Source organism: Prosopis cineraria, unplaced genomic scaffold (genome assembly GCF_029017545.1).
Source record: "Prosopis cineraria cultivar Desert tree isolate PC_DT_omini unplaced genomic scaffold, ASM2901754v1 PC2, whole genome shotgun sequence".
In the NCBI taxonomy this organism is placed as follows: domain Eukaryota; kingdom Viridiplantae; phylum Streptophyta; class Magnoliopsida; order Fabales; family Fabaceae; genus Prosopis; species Prosopis cineraria.
The window spans coordinates 15,446,419-15,471,315 of NW_026555333.1; the positions used below are offsets into that span (position 1 = coordinate 15,446,419).

At 28.3% G+C, this 24,897-nt stretch overlaps 1 protein-coding gene across 3 annotated transcripts; it reads right to left on the minus strand.

Moving 5' to 3' along the window:
• Nucleotides 1–985: 985 nt before the first annotated feature.
• Nucleotides 986–5,478, minus strand: LOC129303924 (uncharacterized). 3 transcript variants are annotated; one of them, XM_054943510.1, is made up of 7 exons: nucleotides 5,341–5,478; nucleotides 4,377–4,545; nucleotides 4,065–4,261; nucleotides 3,796–3,903; nucleotides 2,177–3,675; nucleotides 1,816–1,891; nucleotides 986–1,519 (listed from the first exon to the last, which is right to left on the minus strand). In XM_054943510.1, exons 2-7 carry the CDS (start codon nucleotides 4,471–4,473, stop codon nucleotides 1,364–1,366), a joined length of 2,133 nt encoding a protein of 710 aa, XP_054799485.1. In that variant the 5' UTR covers nucleotides 4,474–4,545; nucleotides 5,341–5,478; the 3' UTR covers nucleotides 986–1,363. The 3 variants fall into 3 exon arrangements, with proteins under 3 accessions (XP_054799485.1, XP_054799487.1, XP_054799486.1); XM_054943512.1 differs by lacking the exon at nucleotides 5,341–5,478 and adding an exon at nucleotides 5,105–5,334; XM_054943511.1 differs by lacking the exon at nucleotides 5,341–5,478 and having other exon boundaries at nucleotides 4,377–5,030.
• Between the last annotated feature and the right edge of the window lie 19,419 nt (nucleotides 5,479–24,897).

Here is a 24,897-nt window from a genome sequence, read left to right on the forward strand (position 1 = left end):
AAAAAAAAGCAAAAGTGGCAATGCAAGAGTGGTGGGATAAGTTCTACAATGTAAATTCTCTTAAAATGATCTCCAATTCTAAGTCTCCCAAATATTTTTACCTAGCAAGTGTACTATACAGATTGTTGATTTAATTGAATGGCCATCAGAGCAGACATTGAGGCGCAATATACATAGAGAACATCAAATCATAATATAACTTCATCTTTTGTTGTGCTCGATTCATATAAATGCAAAGAAATGGTTGAAATGTATTCTCATAAAATGGTAAAACTATCATTCAACTCACTATTTCGTTTATTTCTGGTCAAGCAAGGATTTACAAGTATTGATTAAATCCTAAAATTGCAGTGCAAATACTCATTGGTGGGAAATTCAAAACTATCATAGAACACACATACTGCGAGTCTTCATACTTCTTCTAAGAAATGAAAGAATCCCTCTTCCTTCAGCATAAATCAAGCTAGCTTTGGCCGTTTGGATAACATTCTATTAGCATTGTCTTAAAGAATATTTAGAGGTTTTTTTTTTTCCTTGGCGTACTTAGGATAGTCTAAATCTTTAACTTTTATCCACATCTAATCCTACCCTTATCATCTAAAGATAATCTCAAGTTAAAGGATATCGTTTTGACCGTATAATAATTGACTTCCCAAAATAAATGTTAATGAAATCGTTTCAGTTGGAATATAAGAGCTTCTTTTAAGGTAACTTTTGATTAGAGTCGAAGGAAAAATCCAAGAATCATTTACATATGCTTTCGGAGAGCATAATTTAATTGAAAATATTATAGTATTTAAATTAGTGAGCATCTCAAATAAACAGAGTTCGGAATGCCAAAAGCATATCTTAGAATTTTTTAAAATAAGTAGAGAGAATGACATATTTTGATAGGTGATTATTTTTATTATTATAAATTGGAACGTGAAAAACATATCTGGTATTAACCAGACAGAGAACGTGAAAAACACGAGTTGGGAGTAACATTCAACAGGCAACATTTGGTAAATTAATCCGTTTATAAGAGTACAGATACCAGTGATGTTACATACAAACTATAACCACCACTTTTGCCATTAAAAAAAAAAAAAAAAAAAAACCCTCCTTACATTAACGATAAAACAACTAAAACATAATGGAAGATTGCAACTACCCAACTAATAAAGGAATTAAAAATCATCATCTTTTTAGAAGGGTCATCCATAATTACATAGATATTCACCGGAACTTTTTTTTTTTTTTATCCAACCTAAATTCAACCAAACCTAACTATTTGCCCCCCAGTTGGCTGAAAATATGAAGAGCATATAATTATATAAACATGACCAATCATAGGAGTATGGCCAAGATACTGTGTGCTCTTTCATTTTAATTTTCTTTTTGCTTTGCATATATTCTTCCATTTATCTTTCAGATCTGCTGGTCTACGATCACTTAGAAACACATGAGAACCGAATTCCCAGATTTGCTTCCATGGGATTCGTTGCTGATCACTCATCCCAAACTTCTGCACTCCCTCCTGCACAAAACCCATTAAATAGACATGTAATATGAGGAGGACTCAGTCTTGACAGTTGATGAAATTCTGGATTCCATTATCTTTCTATCCTTCAATCTTCTTTTTTAATTTCTATTCTTTTTCTATCATAATGGAAGAACCGCATTTGAAAATCCAAATTCCACAACACAGTGTACAAAGTTCAAAACCATAAATTTCTGGAAGTATATTGTTCAAAGAGAAATAAAAAGCAATTAGGTTACCAAGGTTAGAGACATTATTTATATATAAAGCAATGAAAAGCAAAGAATTGATACCATTAGTATGGCTTCCTCCTCAGCTGTCCATGGAACATTCTTTCGTTTTCTTAACAGAGGGATTAGTTGTGGCTTGCTGCAAATCATATTACACAATCACGAGTTACTTTTAACCCAAAAAAATTGCCACTATTAATCCTTATAAAATGAATAAACTACTCCATCTATCAACGTCCTGAAAATTAGTCTCACAGTAAAATAAAATAGTATAAAAACCAGTCTGGACTCTAGAAATTGTTACCATTAAAATATATACCTTTGTAAAGCATATGACATGACCAAATAAGCAGAATTAATCAGCATCAAAATTGAAAAGAAGTGCAGCCATCATCATATGATGAAGATAAGTACTAAAACTTACCATTGTGTTTTATACTTTCGGGATCTCATGGAGTATCTAGAATTTACATGCTTTTCACTACCATCTTCAGAAACATTCTCTTCATTATAATGTGCGCAAACAGGCTCTTCTGATCGATCTGTGCTGCATTCTTCAGTCATTTCTTTCTGATTTTCTTCTCCTGTAGTGTTTTGCTTAACAGAGGGAACATGATGAAATAAGCCATCACCAACAGTTACATGGTCTGCTGCCTCTCGGCTTTCTTCCACTTTTTCAACACTTGAAATTTCTGTGCTCATTTTACCCATTTCTTCTCCATTTAAAACAGTATCCATCCCATTGTTTACAATTCCCTCTTTCTCGCAAAACGGGAGGATATTATCACTTGGTGTGGGAGACTCTGCTTGTTGCTGGCTTCTTTCGAACTGAAGATCACTGACTTCATTTAAATGTTCTTGATTGTCTTTTCTCCCTGTTCCTAATATCTGGTCGTTTCCATTGTCTTTGACAAGAATATTTTCACACTTATCCTGTATTGAATTGTTATTTTCTTTTCTAAGAACTTCAAGGAGATCCATTTCTTGATTCTCTGTACCCTTGCCAAGGAAGGTACATAGTTCTTCCCTTGCCACTAAAACCTCCTTCTTTGCTTCAAGATATTCCGAAACAGCAGAAGAATACGTACAAAATGGGCACAAAAAGTCTGCCTTTCCCTCAAATTGAGCAAGCTTACTCAAACAGCTTTCATGAACCTTTAATTGGCAAGTAGTTGTTTTACAAACCAGTAATTGACCACCTTCATTACACTTCATACAAAGATTTTGGCCTCTCCACTCGGTATTTGCTGAGAAATCATGACTAGATATGCAGCAAGAGCTAAATAATTCATGTCTTTTGGCTGCAAAATCAGTCATTTCAGGGTGCTCTGCTCCAAGGCCATTAAAAGAATCAACAGAAACTTCATCACGAAAAACCAACTGCCATGTGCGATTTGGATAGGCAGGATTGGGTTCCTTCTGTTGAGTATCTATTTCCTGTTCAGATTGAGACTTGCTCCTCTTATTTTTAACTTTTTCTGGATCATCAATACTTGCAGGAATGGGCACAATATGATGTTCATTATCATCCTTAGTTTCAAGGAAAAATGTGGTTTGGCAACTCTTATCATTCTTGAACTCAATATTAGAAGGTGGATAGCATTTATTTTTCTTTTCACTTCTTAGGAAACCATCACATTCTTCTACATCAACTTGCTTCTCATGCAAATATTGGATATCATGCACATCAACTGAGTGATCTCTATTTCTCTTAGAGGGTGGAAAATTCTTACTATGTGAATGTTCTTTTGATGATGAGTTCTGTTTTGCTTCCATGTTACTCTCATTACCCCTTTCAGAAACATCATTGCATTTGACATCATTTGCAGGCACTGAATAATCCTGATTCTGAAGTGTCAGCCCACTACTTTCTTTTAAGCGATCAGCACATGGATGAGTACTTTCAATGACTGACTCTTTCAGCTACTCAGAAAACAGGAATTGGGGGGAAAGATAATTAAATAATGTAAATAAAAAAAAATCATTGTAGAAGCAGAGAGGGGAAAAATAATTTTCATTTCTCTAGATAGTGACTCTTATCACCTGCTCCAATTCCAATTTAATAGAGCCATCTCTTTTGTGCGTCATAAACGAGTATACATCCCGTTTCAAACTCACTTCTCCAGCTATTTCCGCACTTGACAATGGTACCTGATTAAAATCATCAAAAGAATATGCATCTCACTTAATAATATAGTTCCCAACATCAAACTCTTCAACGAACTAGCAAATTAAATGCGTAATCAAATAGGTCCAGCTTCTGACATACAATAAAAGTAGGTACACTTCAAACATCAATTGAATAAAATTACCTCGTGCAATATTTGACGGAGGACATCTTCACAACTACTTGAAACATCAAACCCAAGTCTTGAATCCAGGCTAGAGGAAGCATCAAAATTCAAGCCACCAGCAGAACCAAACAAGCCCTCCAAACATCTCCTGGCAACCAATTCCCTTGTGTTTTTCCCAACATCACTGGGCACTACAGGGGCTACTTCGATCAAAACTGGAAGAGAGAAAATGAAATTAAAAAAAAAATCATCATGAATTATTTTTCTGTAGAAAAAACGCTCATAAAATAAGAAGCAGCTTTTTTTAGTTTGTCTTATACTTCAGCATACCTTGAAAAGTAGAGTTGTCTATTTTCTCACAACTCGCTAGGGCTTCAATGACCCAGAGCCATGGACGAGTTGATGAAGATTCAGATGTGTTGTCCATAGGTAACCCAATAGTTTTCAACGTCAAGAAAATGCAAAACTATCTTACGTCGTATGCGCCGCGGCAATTGTTCTGCACAGTAAATTCAATTTGAGAGAAGGAACAGTTCACACACGACATGAGAATCAAGCTAATTCTTTTACACAAGGTAGAAAATCACAAAACAATGGCCAAAAAAGAATTCCTTCGACTAACAAAGAAGCTACATATTTCACACAGCACAAACAGCAGACTTCAGTTGGGGGGGGGGGGAATTTATTAAAAATGTTTGGCGCATAAATTTATAACTGCAAGAACTCACATATGCCCTGGATTAAAGACAATTCCTCCAACCTAAACCTAATTATTGTCCGTTAAATGGTGATGTTACACAACCCATTGAATCAGTAAACCCGCCGCTTGAGACAATCAGCAAACAATATGAATCATATAAATGATTCTGTTAATTTTAAAACCAAAGCACGTAGGAGTTCACCATGATGGAGAAAGAAATAAAGTTTATGTTTTTTTTTTCCTCCGCTTAAATCCCAACAAAAAGACGATGGAACTCTTAGCAAGACTACCAAGAAATTTAATGGAATTAAAGATTATCTGAAATTGACGCCACTTGCAAGGAAACAGAGCCATTTACGGTTGGGGGAATGTCATAGTTGAGAGAAAGGGGTTGATAGTGCCGGTGTCTTCGCAGGCGGTGAACAAGAGAGAGGTATATTTCTACTTTAAACTCAGATTATAGACAAGTTTGTGACAGCCAGAATCGTCCTAAACCCAAATATTAATGGATCAGGACTTAGGGTTCCTCGCAAACACAGGGTTCCAAAAGTGTGAAATCAAGAGAGTTATCTATGATGATTATAGAAATCTAACCTTTCAGGTCATTGTGCGTTTAGCATCTGAAGCATAAATTCAGGATCGGGAAGCAAGACAGAGAGAAGAGGTAGGGGCATCGGGCTTCTCTTCCGTTCTGCGAGGGGGCGATTTTTTTTTTTTTTTTTTTTTTTTTTTACTTTTGGCCAAAGATAGACATGAAAAAATCGGACTAGCCTGGCTTTTAGAACCCAGGCCTTGAAATTCAATTTTTTTTGAGGAGAATTATATTAAAATTTTATATATAAAAATTAATTATTATAAAATTTATTGATAATTAAATTAATTATTTTATTTTAGTTATTAATGAATCTTATAATAATTAATTTTTTTAGGATCTAATTGTAATCATCTCATTTTTTTAACTTTTTACAAAATTTGAGGCCTGGCTTTAAGCTTGATTTCAAAAAAAAAATAAAAAAATTAATATAATTATTTTATTTTTCTATAAAGTAATTTAATTTAAAATTATAATATTTAACATTATAATTTAACTCTAAAATTAAACATAAATTAAATCAAGGTCACACATCATTTAGAAAATAAATAAAAGATTTAAAAATTTAAATACATGTTAGTTTATGTCATTAAAATTCACAACAAAATTCCTGAAACAAAATGTAGAAGACATATCAATATAATCCTCGAAGAATAAGATGAGAGATTAAAATTTTAAATCAAATTAATATCTTAAAAGCAATCATCAACTTAAAATCTCGAACATCCATGACCTCATAAAAAGGTCTATACCAAAAGAAGAATTACCATAGAGTAACAACCAAAAAGCCAAAGCGAGAATGCCGAGAGGGAGACACCAAGTCAAAAGATGCTGAGTCAAGGGACGAGAGGGAGAGGCGAGTTGAGAGATAGGGAGAGTAAGAGGGTGAGCGAAGCGTGAGAGAGAGGGGCGAGATAGTTGGGAAAAATGAGAAGTTAAGTCAAGAGATAAAAAGAGCCAAAGAATTTAAAATTGTCAAATGTTTAGGATTTTTTTTCTTTTTGCCAAACAATAGATTCCAAGGTAAAAGGGGGTAAAATAAAACAAGGTTTGAAGGGCGCCAAGGCTTGGTATTTTTTTCTCAAAGCTTATCATGGTTGGGTTTGAAAACCTAGTTATTTTAAAAATTCTCTATTTTTCAAGCTCAAATTATTATTCAAACAGAGTCTTTAGACCTGACTCTAACAAAAGGCAAGTGGGTGATGAAATGTGGTAGAAAAAAACTTCTTTGTCCTTGTTCATTGCTCTAATTTTAAAATTAGCCACCATACTTTTAATATTGAAAAAATTACAATCAAGAATACTAGACACAATTGATTGTTGTACATGATTAAATAATTCCTATATTACTTGCAAGATTAAATGATCTAATTGTAATTAAAATTAATCATGAAAAGGCAAAAGTACCTCTCATGTGTGTGTGTGTGTTTTAACAAGTTACTGTTTGAAGAAAAAAGCCTCATTTTTATTTTAACAATAATTAATTCTCTCATTAATAACTTCAAAAAATTAATTTGATGGTGAAGAGAAATAAATATTATGATTTGATAAATAAGTCTCTATTTGAGAAAAAAATAAGTCATATTTTCATTTTAACATTAATAAACAATTCCAAAAAATTAACTTAATGGTGGAAAAGAACAAGTATTATAATATGATAAATGAGTCTGTATTCAAGAAAAAATTAAGTCTCATTTTCATTTTAATAACAATTAATTCTTTTATTAACAACTCTAAAATATTAACTTGGCAGAGAGGAATTATTGTAATTTAGTGAACAAGTCTCTATCTAAAAAAAAAAGGTCCTTTTTTCAACCAAAAAAAAATTAATTACATGTAAGTCTTCTAGACTTGCAGCAGAGTAATATAAAAATTATTTGATTATGTAGAGTAATTAATTGTGACTAGTGATCTCTGATTGTGATTTTCTCTTTAATATTTGTATTCAACACCCCCATAAAATTGAATTATTTAAAATTTATTTACAGTAATATGAATGTTTAATAAAATGATTTATTTATATTTATAATCAGTTTAATCAAGGTCAAACTATAATTTTGATTATTAATCTTTAAGTGAATATCTTGACCAATTTAATAATGGGTTCAGTTTTAATACTTTGATTATTTCCCCTAATTTGTAGGCAACTCTAGAAATTATTCCCACAAATTTATTTTAAAGTATGTTTTTAATAGAATATTCTAACTACTCTCCTATTTTATTTAAATTACACAGAATTTTTTATTTTTTTAATTCAAACCCACTCGATGCATTGTCATAGAAGCAATTTTCTTATGGATGAGGTAGTGGGTTTAATTCCCCTATGGCTGGTTTAGCCCATTTTAACTCAAAGCTAAATGCCTAATACAAAGAAAGGCCCAAATCAGAACGGGTCTCAATGATATATTAAGCCGAGCAAAAAAACATGTGTCAGCTAATTTTTTGTTCGGCCAAAAACAGCGGACTGGGCGTCGCCTAATGATGATTTTATTGCCCATTCTAAAAATTAAAAGTTAACTGACAGAAGTTGAGTTTAATGAAAGGAACTAGTCTCTTGCAATATAATAAATTTAAATTTAAATTTTATTAAAAAAATTTATATTTAGTATTAAATAGTATTTTGGATATGATTACTTTTGCTAGGAGAATAGCTATAGGCAGCAAAATTAAAGGATGAAAACACCTTCCTGAACATTTAATTTTTTTAGCACCTCAAAATAGCTTCCTAAACTATTAATACCACTCATCACTTTTATTTTTTTCTAAAATACCTTCCCTCTCATTATTTTTTATATGCTAACTTATTAATAGAAGTTGTCATATTAGATTGATAAAAGACATAGTGCAGCTTAAATGACATTATATAGCCAATAATTTCATTAAAATTATTTCACCTTTTCACATAAGGTACTGTCGTACAGCTCCAACCTTCGGAACAAGCCCTCTTTCTTTCAACATCGCAAACAAAACAAATGGTATTGAATACAATAGAGAGATTCAATTAAATATTACGATAATAATGTTAGGATGTTGGAAAGGTGGTAATTTGTCCAAGCCAGTGAAATAATTCTCCTTACCAATACAAGATTGATCTGGTTATTAAGAATTTGATGCATAATTTTAAGTTATTTATTCAATTTTCAGTATCGATATAATGTGAGAGCTTTGTTAATAAGTAATGTATAAATAGTTTTATAAAATTTTTAGAGTTTGAAATATATCTTGGCTCTAAGGAACCCTAAAAACCCGACCCACTTCAAAAAAATCTCTGCCAAAATATTATTTTGTGTGTTATAGAATTTAACATAAAATTATTTGTTTCGTGCCAAAAAATGAGTCAAACTATTTGCATATATATCTTTTAAAAAAAAAAAAAAAGATACGCACACACATCTTCATCTCTCCCTCCAATGCCATGGTTCCTTATTCCGTCATCACTTTAGGCTTTTCTCTTGTGGCCATGATTCCATGCATTTGACTTTGTTAAGCAACTTCCACACTACATTTGTAAATTAAATAGTTTTGTATATTGAAAAAAAAATTACAAGTTTTCGAACTATTATAAATTATCAATATAGGGCTATACAGAGAAAAGGGCTCGAGAGGCCAAACCCGGCTTGGTTCATACAAGCTAATTTCACAATTTTTATTTATAAATTATATATAAATAAATAATCATATTCAAGATATGATAGCCAAATATTAAATATCTCAATTTTAAACGAAAGAGACTAAATTTTTCTTGAATAAAAATGAAGTTTGTTCTTCATAAATTCGAATCTAATTTGGTAATATGATATATAAAACAGTTGCATAAAAAAAAGGAGGGGCTACTCAGTGGCATCCTATCAAATTTGTTGATCCTCTCATATTCTCAATTTAGCCGAATATTTTTTTTTTTAAAAAAAAAAACATCTGCAACTACCGTTCATGTGGTTGATGCGGACGAGAGACAAAGCTGTTGTAGCTGATTCCTCGAGCCCATGAACTTTCCATGGCCCATATGTGGCCCGCTGCAATTGGTTTGAAATTTCGATGCTGTATTCAATGTTATCGACAAAAACCTCGTCTTGATCCATTTAATAAGCGTCATGCCTTGAATTTTTCAAAGTGACTTTGGGTAAATCAAGGAGAAATATTAACATAAAAGCATTTATTTTTAACATATAAGTTTGGGGGAAAAGAAGGATATACCATTCTATATATGTCTCTATATATCTTTCATAGCTTGTCAAAAATTACTCTGGTCCATGTCTGGTTCACCTCACAGTCTATTTCACTTCCATGATCAATAATGTAATGCCCTGCTTTCATATAATCAGTTTGCTTGTCATTTCAAATTTCATATATAAACGCTTTTATATTGTCTCTACTCTTAACTTGTCTTTCGTTTCGAATTTTGTCTCATCTTGATTAACGTTGAATGTCTTTTAATTTTTGTTCCTCTTACTTTAATCATTAAAATGATTTTTTTGTTCATGTTAAACTTGATTTTTGAATTTGTAGCTTGAAAATTTTATGGATTTTGGACGTGAAATGAAATTATTTTAAAGAAAATCATCAATAAGTACATGTTTACTTGACAACTAAAATCTTTAAAAAATAAATTAAGATGATTTTAATGAAATTATTATAATTATTAATTTTGTTTAATTATTTTCATAAAAAATAATATAATAACATGTTATGCTTTTTGTTATTTTTCTTATAAAAAAATTAATCATTTAGTCTTTATAGTTTTGACTTAGTTGTAACTCAATTTTTAAATTTTACTTTTTACAATTTAATCCTTACAATTTTAACCTCTTAAATATTAATTCTTACATTTTAAAAAATAAAATTATAAAAATTCAAAATATTTCAACATTTATTACTAATATTTTAAATTATTAGCCCTTTTAATATTTATAAACTTATAAATATTAAAATTTTAAAATATTTTAAATCTTTATAATTTTATTTTTTAAAATATAGGGACTAATATTTAAGAGATTGAAACTTTAGGGATTAAATTGTAAGAAATAAAATTTAAGGACTGATTTATAATCGAGTTAAAATTTTAGAGATTGAATTATAATGAGTTAAAATTGAGATATTAAGTTATAATTAAATTAAAATTATAAAAATTAAATGATTAATTTTTTGAAGACCGGTAGTACAATCTTAAATCTTCTGCATGAAGATACACGTGGACGGTAGGCGCGTTTCATTTCCAGTGTTGGTATAATGGTTGGATCGTAATTGTATACGTCTGCATCCTTGTTATTTTTTTTTTCAAGGAAAAAAAAAAGACTTGTAGAATTTCTGAAGTTGCAACCTTTATTTTCCAAATTTTTATTTAATACTAGCTTTTTATTTTGAGATGATTAACTATTTATTCCCTATAATTAATTCATACTTGTTTTTAATCAAGTTCTTGTTTAAATTTGTTTTTAAAGCGTATATAAAAAGTTAATTATTACAAGGGTAAAATGGCAATATACCTCATAAATTATAGGTTAAGTGGTACCGGAGATCCTAAATACATTTATTGTATAATTTATTTTTTAACTATTCTCTTCAGTCTTATTTATAAATTATTTTTATCAACCTCATTAATATCAATATCATAAAAGTACACAAAAATAAAATTTAGTAAAATTATAAATATAATCCTTAAAAAATAAATAAATTATATAATATTATTTTTTTTGTTTCTCTCTCTCTTTCTTACTTTTTAAGAATAGTTTAAATATTTTATTTAAAGCAAAACATTACTATTAATTTAATGAATTATAAAGTAAATTACTTTATCCTTTTAAAAAGTCACTAATAAAGTAGATTAAAAGGAGTATTTCTAAATTCTTAACAACTTCCTCCGAACGACATTAAGTAGAGGATAACATTCAGTATTTTATGGTGGTGGGCCCACTGGTTTGTCCGCATGTTAGGTAAAAACTAAGTGCTACATGTATGAACTAACAGGCTCCACCATCTTAAAATAACAAACATCTTCTTCTACTAAAGAAAGTTGCCTTAAATTTGAAAAAAATAAATTGCATAATGAATAAGTTTGGGATCTCTCATGCATCCTGACTTGTAGTTTATGAGGTAAATTCCTCTTTCACCTTTCTTATAAGCTAACAATATCATTGGATTAAGCAGGGGTGACTCAATCTTTCCTTGAATCAAGTCGAGGTTCAAACTTTATGAGTAAAAAATCTATCAGAACATTCTTATGATGCTCACATCAGCGGTTCGAGATGCGCAAACATTTTGGCATTTGCCAAGTAAATAAACACTAATTTGACAAACAGATTGTAAACGTGAAAATAATAAAATAGCTTAGCTACGTACCTAGAGAGATGCATGCATGTGAGCCTCCTTCTACGTGCTAAGAGCATGAAACCAAACCTAACCCTGATTACCATTCTCCATTTGTGCGTATCATCTTTGCACAAGGGCAATGCTAATATTCTCTGTTTTTTTTTTTCCTTCCAGCTTTTGCTTCTTTCTTCCTCTTATCTTATTTTTAGTTTGTCAGTGTGTTTTTCTTCACATTCATCCATCATCAGAGTTTCTCCAAAACCTTATTCATTCACATTTTGAAATCATCAAATCCCATTTTTTCTCCTCTGTCTTCCAATATATTACTTTTTAATTTTTCTAATTCTAATGTCTGGTATTCTGGAAAATTTGGAGGTATTATTACCTCCTGTCCCAACTAATCTAAATCTCTCCCCCAAATAAACCAAGAACCCCTCAGTATCAAATATATTACTAAAAGATAGATTTTTAATTTTAATTAATCTTGACTAGAAATGTTAATTGTAGTTATAAAAGTAACTAACCATAATTAATAAAAAGGGAAAAATTTGTTAATAAGATTTAACTTACTAATTTAAATATGTACATAACCACTACTATAGTTGAAAAGATTCTACCATATGTAATAAAATAATTTGAAACTCATAAATTATTTAATATAAATCCATTTATAAATCTTGGATCCCAAGTTTTTTAACAACTGACTTTCCAAAGCAAGAAAATAAGTAAATATCAAATATTGCAAGCATTCAAAAGTATGGGATATAAATTGTTACCAAAATTCATTTTCAAAATTTAACACATCTTTTTTCCAAAAAAAAAAATGGGGTCATCAACTACGGCAAACCATCCTTGCACCACATTTGATGACACAAAGTTCCTATGCCACAATCAAGCCACTTAATCGCTTCGGCTTGCTGTCCATGACATTGCCATTCACTGCCATGTAGTACACAGAACCTATGATAGCAATTTGTTGTCATGACATATCTGATGACCAAATTTTTAGCACATCTCAAATTTTCATTCAACATTTGATTAAGGTGATATGGGTTTCTATAGAAAGATTATTTAATCAACGAGCTAATTGCACCAGTTTTCCAAATAATACTATATCACAGAGCTAGATATTTGAAACCAAAACAACCTCATTTTCAAACTAAAATATTTTCAAAGTGTCCAACCTCTATATCAAGTATCAAAAGCCTAAACCAATAACTATATCACATTTAATCGACATAAGTTTTATAGGCATATTAGCCATCCCTAATCATTCTTAAACTCATTTATGCTTAAAAAATTTCTTAATAACTCCTCACTAACTTAATTAACTAGGGATTAAGATTTGAGATATTACAATTTTATTCGAGATAAGGTCAGACATTAAATGTAGATGCATCTCATAGCAAAGATTCAAACATTAAAAAAAAAAACTCTGAACAATCAGGGCAACATAAAACGATGCTCTTCTTGAGGCTTTACAGGTCTTCCACGAAATGGCCATACCAATTATTCCTGCAACCCAGTGACACTAAAATAAAATTGAAATAGAAAACGCCTGGCATGAGCACTCATTTTAAAATACTACACTTTCCTTGTCCCCTTCTTGTTCTTCTTCGTTGGTTGCACACTACTAGCTAAAACAATGCAAATTATCGAGAATCATTTATTCCTCTCAAAAATGCATGCTACATGTTATTGGATATATAAATGATTATAAAAACATTCAATGATGTAGCTAGGATTTCCCATATATACCATTGAAAAAAAAATATTTGTCTCTTTAGTCATCATCCATTTCCTACCTTATGGGTGGAAGATGATGAATGAGTGTGTGTCATAGTTTTGTTTTTCGATCTCTTGTATCTACTGGTATTTTTCATTAATGGATTTTGCAATTTTATTTTGAAAAAAACATTATTCAATGATTGTGAAAACATGTTACTGTGAAGGGGTAAACTAATATATTGAGCTTTATATACTTAATATGCGTGTTTCCAAAAAACTTAAGATATGTAGATCTTTTATAAATTATTTGTTCCATAATAAATTTGTGTTATTAATTTTATTAACATATTAAGATCCACTTGTTCTAATTTAATTAGATATAAGTATCTAAGACTAAGTACATAAGTTTTAACCTATTGTAAAAACATTCAAGATATTCCTTCTTCGTGCCATTGTTGGTACAGCAAGAGCCAATCAATTAGTACGAATTTTCTAATCCTTCAACAAATCTATAAATACTTTTAGAAGAATGTCAATGAAAGACTCCTAAAAAAAATTAATATTTGACAAAAATTTGGATAGGTTGGCTACTTAGCTTGTTAAAATAATAATTTTAATTATTGATTATTTATTTATTAGAAATCTTTGTCAAATATTAAATTAAATTATTTTAGGATCTTTCAATGATATTCTCCCAGTATTATTTGCCAAAAGAATGAGATTCAGGAACTCGTAAAATTGATTCATGGCATTTAAGAACGTTTAGGGAAAAAAAATCACCTCGTAGATGCCCAAAGTGATCTCTATTTTTTTTTTCAAGTAAAAAAATGAAATATTTAATTAATTTATCTGGTACATCTTGAATAATAACAGCTCCATGCAACAAGAGTTAGAATTAGTTTAAGCGAGAGGTTGTAATACTCCTAAATCTTTCAAGATATCAAACCATGGAATTAAAAAAATACAATAATCTTTCTTCTAGATTGTTAAAATTACATAACTTCGTGTTCATATACTTCAATCTATTTTTTTTAATACAGTGAATATGTCGTTTAAAATGTTAAAATGCATAATTATATTAATTAAAATCATGTTAAACAATTTAGAACTATTAACTAGTATTACTAAAATGTTAAAAATACAACATAAAAAAGATAATAGTACACAAACTTTAAAATAAGATAAAAAAATTTTAAGTATATGCATTAAATTATCGTTTGGAAACTTAAATGATTCTAAAATAATATCTATATTATCATAGAAGGGTATATTTAGTCCAAACTATATTATTTAACAGTCAATTAATTAGAAGTGGAATCTTAAACTTAGAGAAAAGGAGTGTGATATGCAAACTTTAATTTCAAGAGAAATTTATATAGGTTTTAAAAATATAAAAAAGTCTCTGCAATTAAAATAAAATAAAATAGATGTTAGCATATTTTACTCTTTAATTTTAAAGTGATATAAAAATTGATTAATCCAGTACGGCCTTATGAGTTTGATCTTTTCTTTTTCTAATACTTTCAATTTTTCACATAATGAACAGGGAAATTTTTTTCTTTTTCAAACAATATCATCAATTTAATTACCATTCTTAATTTTAATAAAATAATTAGAAGTAAGTTTTAATAATATTTGAGAGTATAAGAAAAAAAAGAAAAGGAATAGTCATTAATAAAATGAGAATGATGCAAAATGAAACGGAAGGAAACGTTATATTGTATGGGAGTTTTATCAACCAACAAATTTATTTAATTATTATTTAATAATTATTATAAAATTAATATATTTAAATTATATATAAATATGTTTTTGAATTTTAACGTAAGTGAGCATAGAAGAATGAGAGAGGGCTAAGAATGATGGCTTGAAAGTGCATTCAAAATATTTTACTCTCTTTTAAAATATTCTCTACAGCAAATGACATGGAACCTAACTTTTAATCATGTCATTCCATTCTACCTATAATATTCTTCCACATCTTTTTTGAGTGATGAACATCTGCCAGCGTCATTCCTTATTCAAACACCTATGCATGTCGCAATCGCAATAAACACGGAAATAAAAATTAAATACGTCCTCCCCTCCAAACAATAAAGAAGTTTTGCTTGGTAAAAATACAGGATATAAATAATTTTTATAATTATTTTTTAAATTATATCTTTTTCTTATTTACTTTTTAAAATTATTATTAAAATATTTATATAAAGTATTTAACCAAGATATAATAAAAAGATATACTCCTTCCATCCCAAATATAAATAAAGCACTTATATAAGGTATAATTATTGCATTTGTCATTTGACTATTTCATAGAGGTTTATTAATCATTTTTTCTTAAAATTTTAAATTATAATTTTTATGTAAAAATTATTTTTTGGCAATGTGACAATTATGAGATTATCTTTATTTTAAATTCTCTACCTATTAAAATAGTAATATATTAAACATATAAAAAATAAAATTTTATTAAATCTAAGCCATCCAATTTTGACCTGAATGGTATGATTAGTTCTCACCACGAAAATTGGTTCCGTTCACTTTGTGCCATAATATTATTGTATTAGTCATTTCAAAATGTTCATTTACTTGAGAAAATTTAGGCCAAATAGATCCATTTGAAATCAATATCATCTGTGTGACACACATAGAACTGTTAATTAGGACCGAATCCGTTGTGCCAATTTTTTTAAGCTTGAAAATAACTAGAGCCAGGCCGTTATTTTGGAAAAAAATGATAATTTGAGTTTAAAAGGATCATCTCTTTTAAGTCCTTTTATTATTATTTTTAAAAAATTATAATATAAAAAATAAAATATTAAATATATAACTCAAAGAAATGAACATATTAAATGCATTTATCTATCCCTCATTTATTTATTAAGATTTAGTTGATAATATTAATTAAGTCTAATTTTTATTGATATTAACTTTGATATTACTATTTGATATTAGACTTAAATATTTTAGTTTTCTTTATTGTTGTAGTCTAAATTGATTTAAGTTTATATTAGTTTTCTTTATTGTTGTGGTGTAAATTGATTTAAATTTATTTTTTCAAACTTAATTTTATGTATAATAATTTTTTTATGATTGTAAATATATTTTTTTATAATTTTAAATTAAAAAAATAATTTTTAAAAAATGGGGCAAAGGCCCCAAGGGCCGGCTTTTTAGCCCAAAGGGCTAGAGCAGGGCCTCGTAAAAGAAAACTCTAACATATAATTGAGCTTATTTGGACTAGTTTGTTTAGGCTCTGGCTCTAATTGACAGCTTTATGACACACAGGATGAGAGCTAGTTTTGTATGAAAATTCATTTACTCATCACGTAAAAACATTGGCTACCAAGTCATCATTCATTTGATTTTTCTTCCCATAATCCTTCAAAAGTCTTTCTTTTTTACCATCTTATCCTGCTGTTTAATTTGACAACATCCCAAGCCTTGAATACAAAATTCTAAAATCAGTTGATCTAACTCTTTTAATCAGATGAACCAAGTTAAGAATCTCTTAGTTATACCTTGCATTGTGATTTACATTCACACATACCATTATTAATAATTTTTACATTTTAATTTAAACAATACTCACATGTTTTTTCCTCTTTAAAATAAATGTTTGGTAGTGCTCATACAGTTTTGTATGAAGACTTGGAAGTGCTTTTTATTGTCTTTATTTTTTCTTCCCAAGTCCTAATCCTTTCACTGTCTTACTATTTTGTTTTGAAACTTTTGTAAATATAGTTTATGTTATAGAATCAAATTAAGCAAATAGCCCAACATTATTATTACATTTTACATTATCATTGGTTTATTATATTTATTAATGATATGTCATTTTATGTCAATGTGAACTAGCTGCATTTTTAAATTTTAAAAAAATTGATTCATATTTTATGGGCAAAAGATTTTTCTAGCAACTAGGCACGATTTTCCTTCTGGCTTAATTTGTTTGTTTGTTTTTGTTTTTCTTTTCTTTTTTGGTCAATCTAGTGGCTCAAATTAAAACACGGCATAGTCAGTCATCATTGCAGGATCAATTACTTTGACAAGAACCAAAGAAGCTTATGAAATGTTTTTTTCTACATTAAACTATTAATAATATGAAATAAAATTTTAAGAGCGTATTTTTAGTAAAATAAATGGATTATTGATACGTCAGTATTTCTTTATTATTTTTTTTCCAAATTTTAGGGTGATTTGCATATATTTTTAAAAGTAATAATATTAATTATATAGCTTAATTATTATCATCTCTTAAAATAATATTTTTTGTCATCAGATACATTCCAAAATAGTTGGTTTCGAAGTCTAATACAAGTCTCTAAGGGTAGCTTGACACAGCTTGATTCCATGACTTTAAAGTGATAGAAGACAATAAAAGGTTTGGTATATCCTTCTTCCACTTTCGTAGGCAAATTTTTCTACAGTGGTCCAAAAGACATGAAACATCTCTGTGAATCATTTTGAAAAATCATTCAAACGTGCACTCTTTGTCAAACTAAACGAATTCCAAGAGTGTTCGTAATTTTTATAATAAAATACATTGTACTATAATTCTTTATAATCAAGAAAACAATTATAGTGATCTTATGCATTATTGCGATATTGGGAGACTTTTTGAGGCATAATGTGACTGTGACTCTTCATTTAGCATTGTTTTGATGAGTAATTATACGTATAGCCGATTGACAGGCTATATATCAAGATCAACTCCTAATATGTTTAGTCTTTTTTCTGAAATTAGATGTAATGTTGTTATTCCATATTCCTTCAATTTAATAGACATATGATGATCATATGTCTTGCAAAGAGAGAAATAAGATAATAGAGGGAGAGGGAGGGTGGAAGAGGAAAAGAAATATGCAAAAGGTGTATTATATAAGCCTCCCTTCTTCCTGTTTTAATAGTTGCATGTGTGTATCAATTAAAAAAAAAAAGTAAGATCAAAACATCTCACGGTCGAACTATTGTGGAATCAAGTGCGGAGCTAGGAATAATTTCAATTAGGCGGCCAAAATGATAAATTATATATAATAATATAAGAAAAGTTATATATATATATATATATATATCATTAACATAACAAATATCTCAGCACATATATTTATATTTAATTTTACAAATATATAACAGTAACAAATATGTACTTTGATTTTTTAAGTTTGCTCATTGCTTTTTTATAGTATAAAAGTCATCAATTATCGTGTCAAGTTATGATAAACTTTTTAACAATTTTTCTCTCAATATAAAATACCATTAAATTGATGAAAATTTTATCTTCCTTTCAAGTATTAAATGATTTAAATGCATCCCTAAAATTTAAAGTTGTGTTAAATCTAAGAAGCTCTTCAACATGATAATCAATGACAATAGTTAATATATCAACATATGGAAATGATGCCTAAATTTATATCACAAATTTTAATAACTTGGATATTACAAAAAAAAAAGAAGTAAATTTGATTATAAGAACATGTCTTAGCCATAATCTCTAACTTTAAATAAGTGATTTTATACTCCCTCCGCTAAAAAATATAAGGCATTTTTTAAAAAGTTGAGTGTTTAAAAATATAAGATATTTTTAATCTTTCGAGATGTAATCATTATTTTTTTTCAAAAGTACTCCTGTTGATAATGACTTTATATTTATTGTAAGTTGTTTAATAAAGGTAAATATAAAAAGATATGATTAAATAAAAAGTAGGTAACTACTTTATCAAAGAGTGATATTTGGTTAAAAATGTTTTACATTTTTAAAACAGAGGGAGTAATAGATATTAAGTATACAATATTCAATATATTTTAGAATTTTTTTGTAATGTTTGACAAAGTTTATTAATAATAATTCTCATAATTTTTATCATCAAATATAAAATATATCATATAACAATTATATTTTTAAAAATAAAAACAGATACAATATATATATATTTATAAAATATATATATATATATATATAAAAAGATTATATGTAGTATTGAAATGAGAACTATCTCTGATGTAATTTAAAACCATTATGTTTTACTAAAAAAATGAAAAAGTTGGGAGGATTATGGCTCCTCTTATCTCCCCAGTCTCCGTCATTTGTGCGGAATAATCAAAGTAAAATCTTGAAGAAAATAATATGTTGAAAAGAAAGGATATATATATATGTACCAGTGGTGTTGTTTCGTATCCTGTCCCATAGTCAAAAGTAGATCTTTGATCTTTCCCTCAGATACAATTTGGACTTTTCCAAAGACACGCGCACTAATCAAGCGATCTTTGATTTTTCTTCGGCCGCCGGTCTTCTCCAAACTTACTTCCCATTAGTTTCCATCAACCTAAAAGTCAAGATTCAATATACTCTCCGCCCCTCACTTCTAATATTACTTAAAATAAAAAAATTATTAAATTTTATTATCTTTATTTAAAAATTTAATAAATTTTTAATTTTATTTTTATTAATAATACACGCATATTTTAAAATAAAATTCTCTATTATTTAATAATAGAAAAAAATGGTAGAAATAAACATAAAAATAAGAGAGATGTAGTATTATAATTAAATAAGATTAACATTTTTTTACCTTTTACAAATAAAATTAGAGGAGTATAGGGTAAGATATAAAGGGCACAGAGACTTGAAAAATGTAGTGAAAACATGTACTCTAATGCTCAGTTTGGTATGATGAAAATAATTTTGATGAAAATGAAAATGAATATAAAGATGGATATAAAATTTAAAAACATGTTTGGTATGCTGATGAAATTGAGATATTTTTTTTAATATTAATATTTAAAATATAAAAAAGACTAAAATGCCCTCATTTTGAAAAAAAAAAATTTGCTCGAACCCAAATGATTAACAAAACTTCCAACATCTCAATATTCTCCTTCTCAATCTCCACACCTTGTTCATTCTGTGACTCAATATTTTCCTAATTTCAAATCACTACACCCAGCAACTTCATGGTCTTTTCTATTGAAAAACAGAAGAACAAATGGCTCAACAGTGCTTGCTCCAAAATCAAGAACATATGGGGTTCCATGAATTTCTCAAACAATTTATGCAAAGCAATTTCTAATGTAAAACTCAATCGTTAATAGATTGACAAGTGGGTTTCATGAATTTTAACTAGAAACTCAAGAAGGGAGAAGAGATAAATTGCCGTCAAGGTGCAGCGGAGAAATCGTTGGAGGTCGTTGGTTGCAGATTAGGAAGAATGGTTTCCAAATTTGGATGGTTTGAACCAAACTTGGTCGCTGCCTTTACCTTCCAACACATCTCTGCTGCAGCCTTCACCTCCTTCCACAGCATCTCTGGTAACTAACAGTGGTGCTCGCTGCCATTGATGGAATGCTTGTCTTAGGGATGGAGGAATGATATGATGGAGGTCAAGGATGAAGGAAGGGGTATAGCAGGGAAGATGAAATGAAATGGCTAGTGGAATTACAAAACTGAGCTATTATTATGGAACCCAATTCCATCAGTTTTGGCGGAATTGGAATTCAAAAATTTTCAAATTCCATCTTACTAAACAAACAATTTTCTCAATTCCAATTTCATTTTCATATCCACGTCTCTCATTTCTACCATACCAAACAAAATATAAATATTGAATAATCTGTTAGTGAAATCATGTTGATCTTGTTACCATTGAGCAGGATCATGGAGCAAGTTAGAATAAAAAAATGCAGTCATGTCATGTATAAGAAGAAGCTAACAAGACATCTGGATGAAATAATTCTCTTTTTTTTTTCCACAAAAAATTTTACCCCTAACCCAAGCCTAACAAAAGGAGAGATATACACATGCATCCACACACACAAGCATGTTAATGTTGAGTTCAAACCCAATAGATCTCCCATGCAAGTAAGGTGACATTAGTGTTAGAACAACTAATTGTTGACATATGAATAAAATAATTCTCAGATGAGAAAGAATTGAGATGAGAAGAACCATCATTGATGAATTTAATAATATGAATGGTGTTAGGTGTTATGATGCTGCATGTTTAGTTTTGTCAATGCTAAATAGTGGAAAACGTTTTCGTTCAATATTGACTCTTACGTATGTCATATCACCATTATATTTATATTATATATCATGTTTACTTTCACTATTAACTTGAATATGAATTTAAACTTGTTTACGTAGATTTATCCAAGTTAAAGAGAAAAGGTGTTGAAGAAGTATATGAAGAAAGGAGAAAGATGTTTTTGCATTTGCAAATAGATTTTGCTGAAAGAATTGAGGAACAAGTCTAAGGAAAAGAGCTCAAGAAGGTTTATTTTTTATGTTCTTAGACTAGGATTTTTAGATCCGTATATGGTAAAAGAGAAAGTGTCAAAAATGTTTGAAATGATGAGAGCTTTACGGGCGTTAAAAATGTTTTCAATTCTTTCTAAAATGTCGTTGGGTCAAGAATAATTGTTTGAAATTCTTCTAAAGACTTTGTTTTTGTTTTGTGAAAACTATAATTATGCATTTGGATTAATGGAGATTTAAATTTAAATTTAAATTTGATCAAAATCTCTCATTTGGATGTACAAAAATTAATGAATTTAGATTTGATTTTAAATTTATTTCTTATTACAATTCTTTTATAATTTTAAATTCTCCTTGCATCTCAGCAAGTCATTTGAAATTTTCAGTACCCTCAAATATGGTGTTCACTTTACATTTTTATTATTGATATTTATATCACTCTATTTTTTCTCATCTCTCATTTTTGTCACTCAATAATTAAAAAAATAGAGATAAATTCGTCATTCTCAATTTTTCATTTTTGTTTCAAACCCAAACCCATTTATCATCTTCATTTAAAATTTTTAAACTATTCAAACAAAAGATTTTAAATTCATGAATTTGAAATACAATATTTTAAATTTAAATTTTAAATTTAAATCTATCAATTCAAACACCACTTAAAAATTTACAGATAGTTTGTATTTGTTTATTATTGAGTGATTTTAGCGCTGAAAAATCTTTTCTGAAAATGTAGTAGAGGTCTACCAGTGTGTTCGCCGGGAAATATAATCAAGTAGAAATTAACACAAAGTGTTATTCGTTGGCAAATGTCCCCACACTTGTATAAATTTTATTCGTTTACTATGTCGTCGCATTCACCTGCAGGTGTTGTTGTTTGAAAAAGTTTACTTGTGTCAAAATATTATTAGTTAACTAAAGTTAGTACTTATCTGCTACACCTTTATTTACTTGAACTAACCATGATATTGTTTCTGAAAATTTGAGCAGATTTCTAGTGCTCATTATTCTTTTAATGCTTTCTGAAAACCATTTTTGACATTTGTTCACTTTTTAATCATACTTTTTAAAGTACAAAGAATTTTAAGATGGTTCTAGTTGAGTTTAAAATAAAGACTAAATTATATTTTAATTCCTCTAACTTCACACAACATTTTAAATTGGTTCTTTAATTTTATAAAGTATTCTTTTAGTCCTTTTAACTTTATCATTATTACTTGTAAATAATTATTTTTTATATCAATTATTGTTATTTAAAAACATCAAACTTAATATGTTAATATTTAAGAATGTTTTGTCAATATTAAAAGTTCAATGTAAATATTTGTTGAGATAAAACTAAGAGTGTTAAAGTTAAAGGATTAAAAAGATACCTTAAAAAGTTAAGGAATTAAAATAAAATGTTCTGTAAAATTAAATAACTAATTATATATTTTAGCCTAAAATAAAATTAGACTCAAACATTGGGAGACTGATAGATAGGTCCCAATTGACCAATTAATTTAAATTAAGTATTCTCTATAAATAAAACAAAGGAGTACTCCTCTCATCCTATTTATAGGAGAGAGAGTATTTATTTTGATTTTATTTATAAGGCACTTCAATAATTATTATGTTTATCTTTATCATTTTGTCTCTATTAAAATGTTGAGAAGCTTATTAAATGCTACATTATTTCATTTTACAGTAAGTTTATTTAATAGGGGTAAAGTTAGAAATTTGTTTAATGTTTAGACAAAGTTAATGAGATTTAATATTTTTTTTTTGTTCTAGTGAAAATGCTAAAAATAACTTATATAAATAATACTTCTTTCATCTCTATATATGAGGTGTTTTTAATCAAATCTTATGTATCAATAAATGTTTGTTATTTAGTCAAATTCACATAAAAACACAATAATTTTTTAATTTTAGCCCTAATGATATCATAATTTATATCATGATGGTGATAGAGAAAATATATAATTAATATTTTATTTTATTTTTTAAGATAAAGGTAAAATTATCTAATTATTTAAAAATATTATTGTCATTTTTTATACTTAGCGATAAAATAAACTTATAAAAAATACCTAATATATAAAGAGGGAGTAGCTACCAGAGAGTGTAAGGCATATCCGAATTGAATACTGAATTGTACTTAGTTCAATTACGGGACGATTGGGGGGGAAAAATAGGCGAATTGTTGATGGTATCATTGGTGTGGGATCGGAGCAAAGCCAAAAAATTTAACGCAGGTAAAAAAAAAAAAAAAAACAAAGCAAAAACCTTAGTAAGGCTTGGTTTGGCAGCCGTCATTCGTTGCACCATCAATTGAATATGATCATATTGATGATCAGCATTCTTAGGCGCATGATCAGCATATACATAATGATGGCATTGACACCTACAATCTACAATATTAAGTAAATTAAATATGATCATATTGCACTGTAGATCTCTCTTTGTTAATATTCATCACGGTGTAACATTTTCTAAAGCAATTTGTGATAAAACAAGAAAAATTATTTATATTCTTAATAGGTACGGGGTAGCAAATTCTAAATTAAGACAAGTTGCTTCTACACACGAAAGAAACAAATTCTAGATTTTACCATAAAAAAAAAAGAAACAAAATTCAAAACAAAACATGTTTTGATCGTTTTACAAGAAAAAGTAATTTTAACCAAGTCCCAAAAGAGCTTAGTAGTTTTTTTCAGTAATTCGCGATATTTATTTATGAATAATTTTTTATTTAGAATTTATATGTAATTTTTAAATAAAAATATAGTTATTTTTCATCGTTATATTTATTTATTTGTAATTACTTGTAAATTCTTCTATTTTACACTTTCAAAACACTTTTTTTAAAATAAACTATCATTAATCACAAATTGTTCTATATACTATTGCTTTTTTTTAAAAAAAGTAAATATTTACTCAATATTTAATTTTTATTATTTTTGGATATATTATAAGGCAGCTTTTGAATTATACTCACACTTCACCTCAGCTTTATACTTTTTAATTTTTAATCTTCCTGGACATCGCGTGGGTGTATATTCTATTTGATATATATATATATATATATATATGTTATAAATGTTGCGATCTTGGCTTTAAAAAATTTATGAAAATTTTATTATATATATATATATATATTTAATCAATAAATTTTGACTCGGCCCCTATAAATACTTAGTATATTTAGTTTTCAGTTTATTAAAAGCTTGTTAATTAAAAATTTATTTGACAAAAATCAACTTAACAAAAATCAATTATTATAAAAAAA

What these genes read in the sequence shown, in the direction of transcription:
- LOC129303924 (XM_054943510.1), bottom strand. Translation starts at nt 4,473, where the DNA reads ATGGACAACACATCTGAATCTTCATCAACTCGTCCATGGCTCTGGGTC. An exon ending in AGACAACTCTACTTTTCAAG is followed by an intron (nt 4,262 to 4,376) that starts GTATGCTGAAGT and finishes TCTCTCTTCCAG; the next exon opens with TTTTGATCGAAGTAGCCCCT. An exon ending in AGGAGGAAGCCATACTAATG is followed by an intron (nt 1,520 to 1,815) that starts GTATCAATTCTT and finishes GGTTTTGTGCAG; the next exon opens with GAGGGAGTGCAGAAGTTTGG.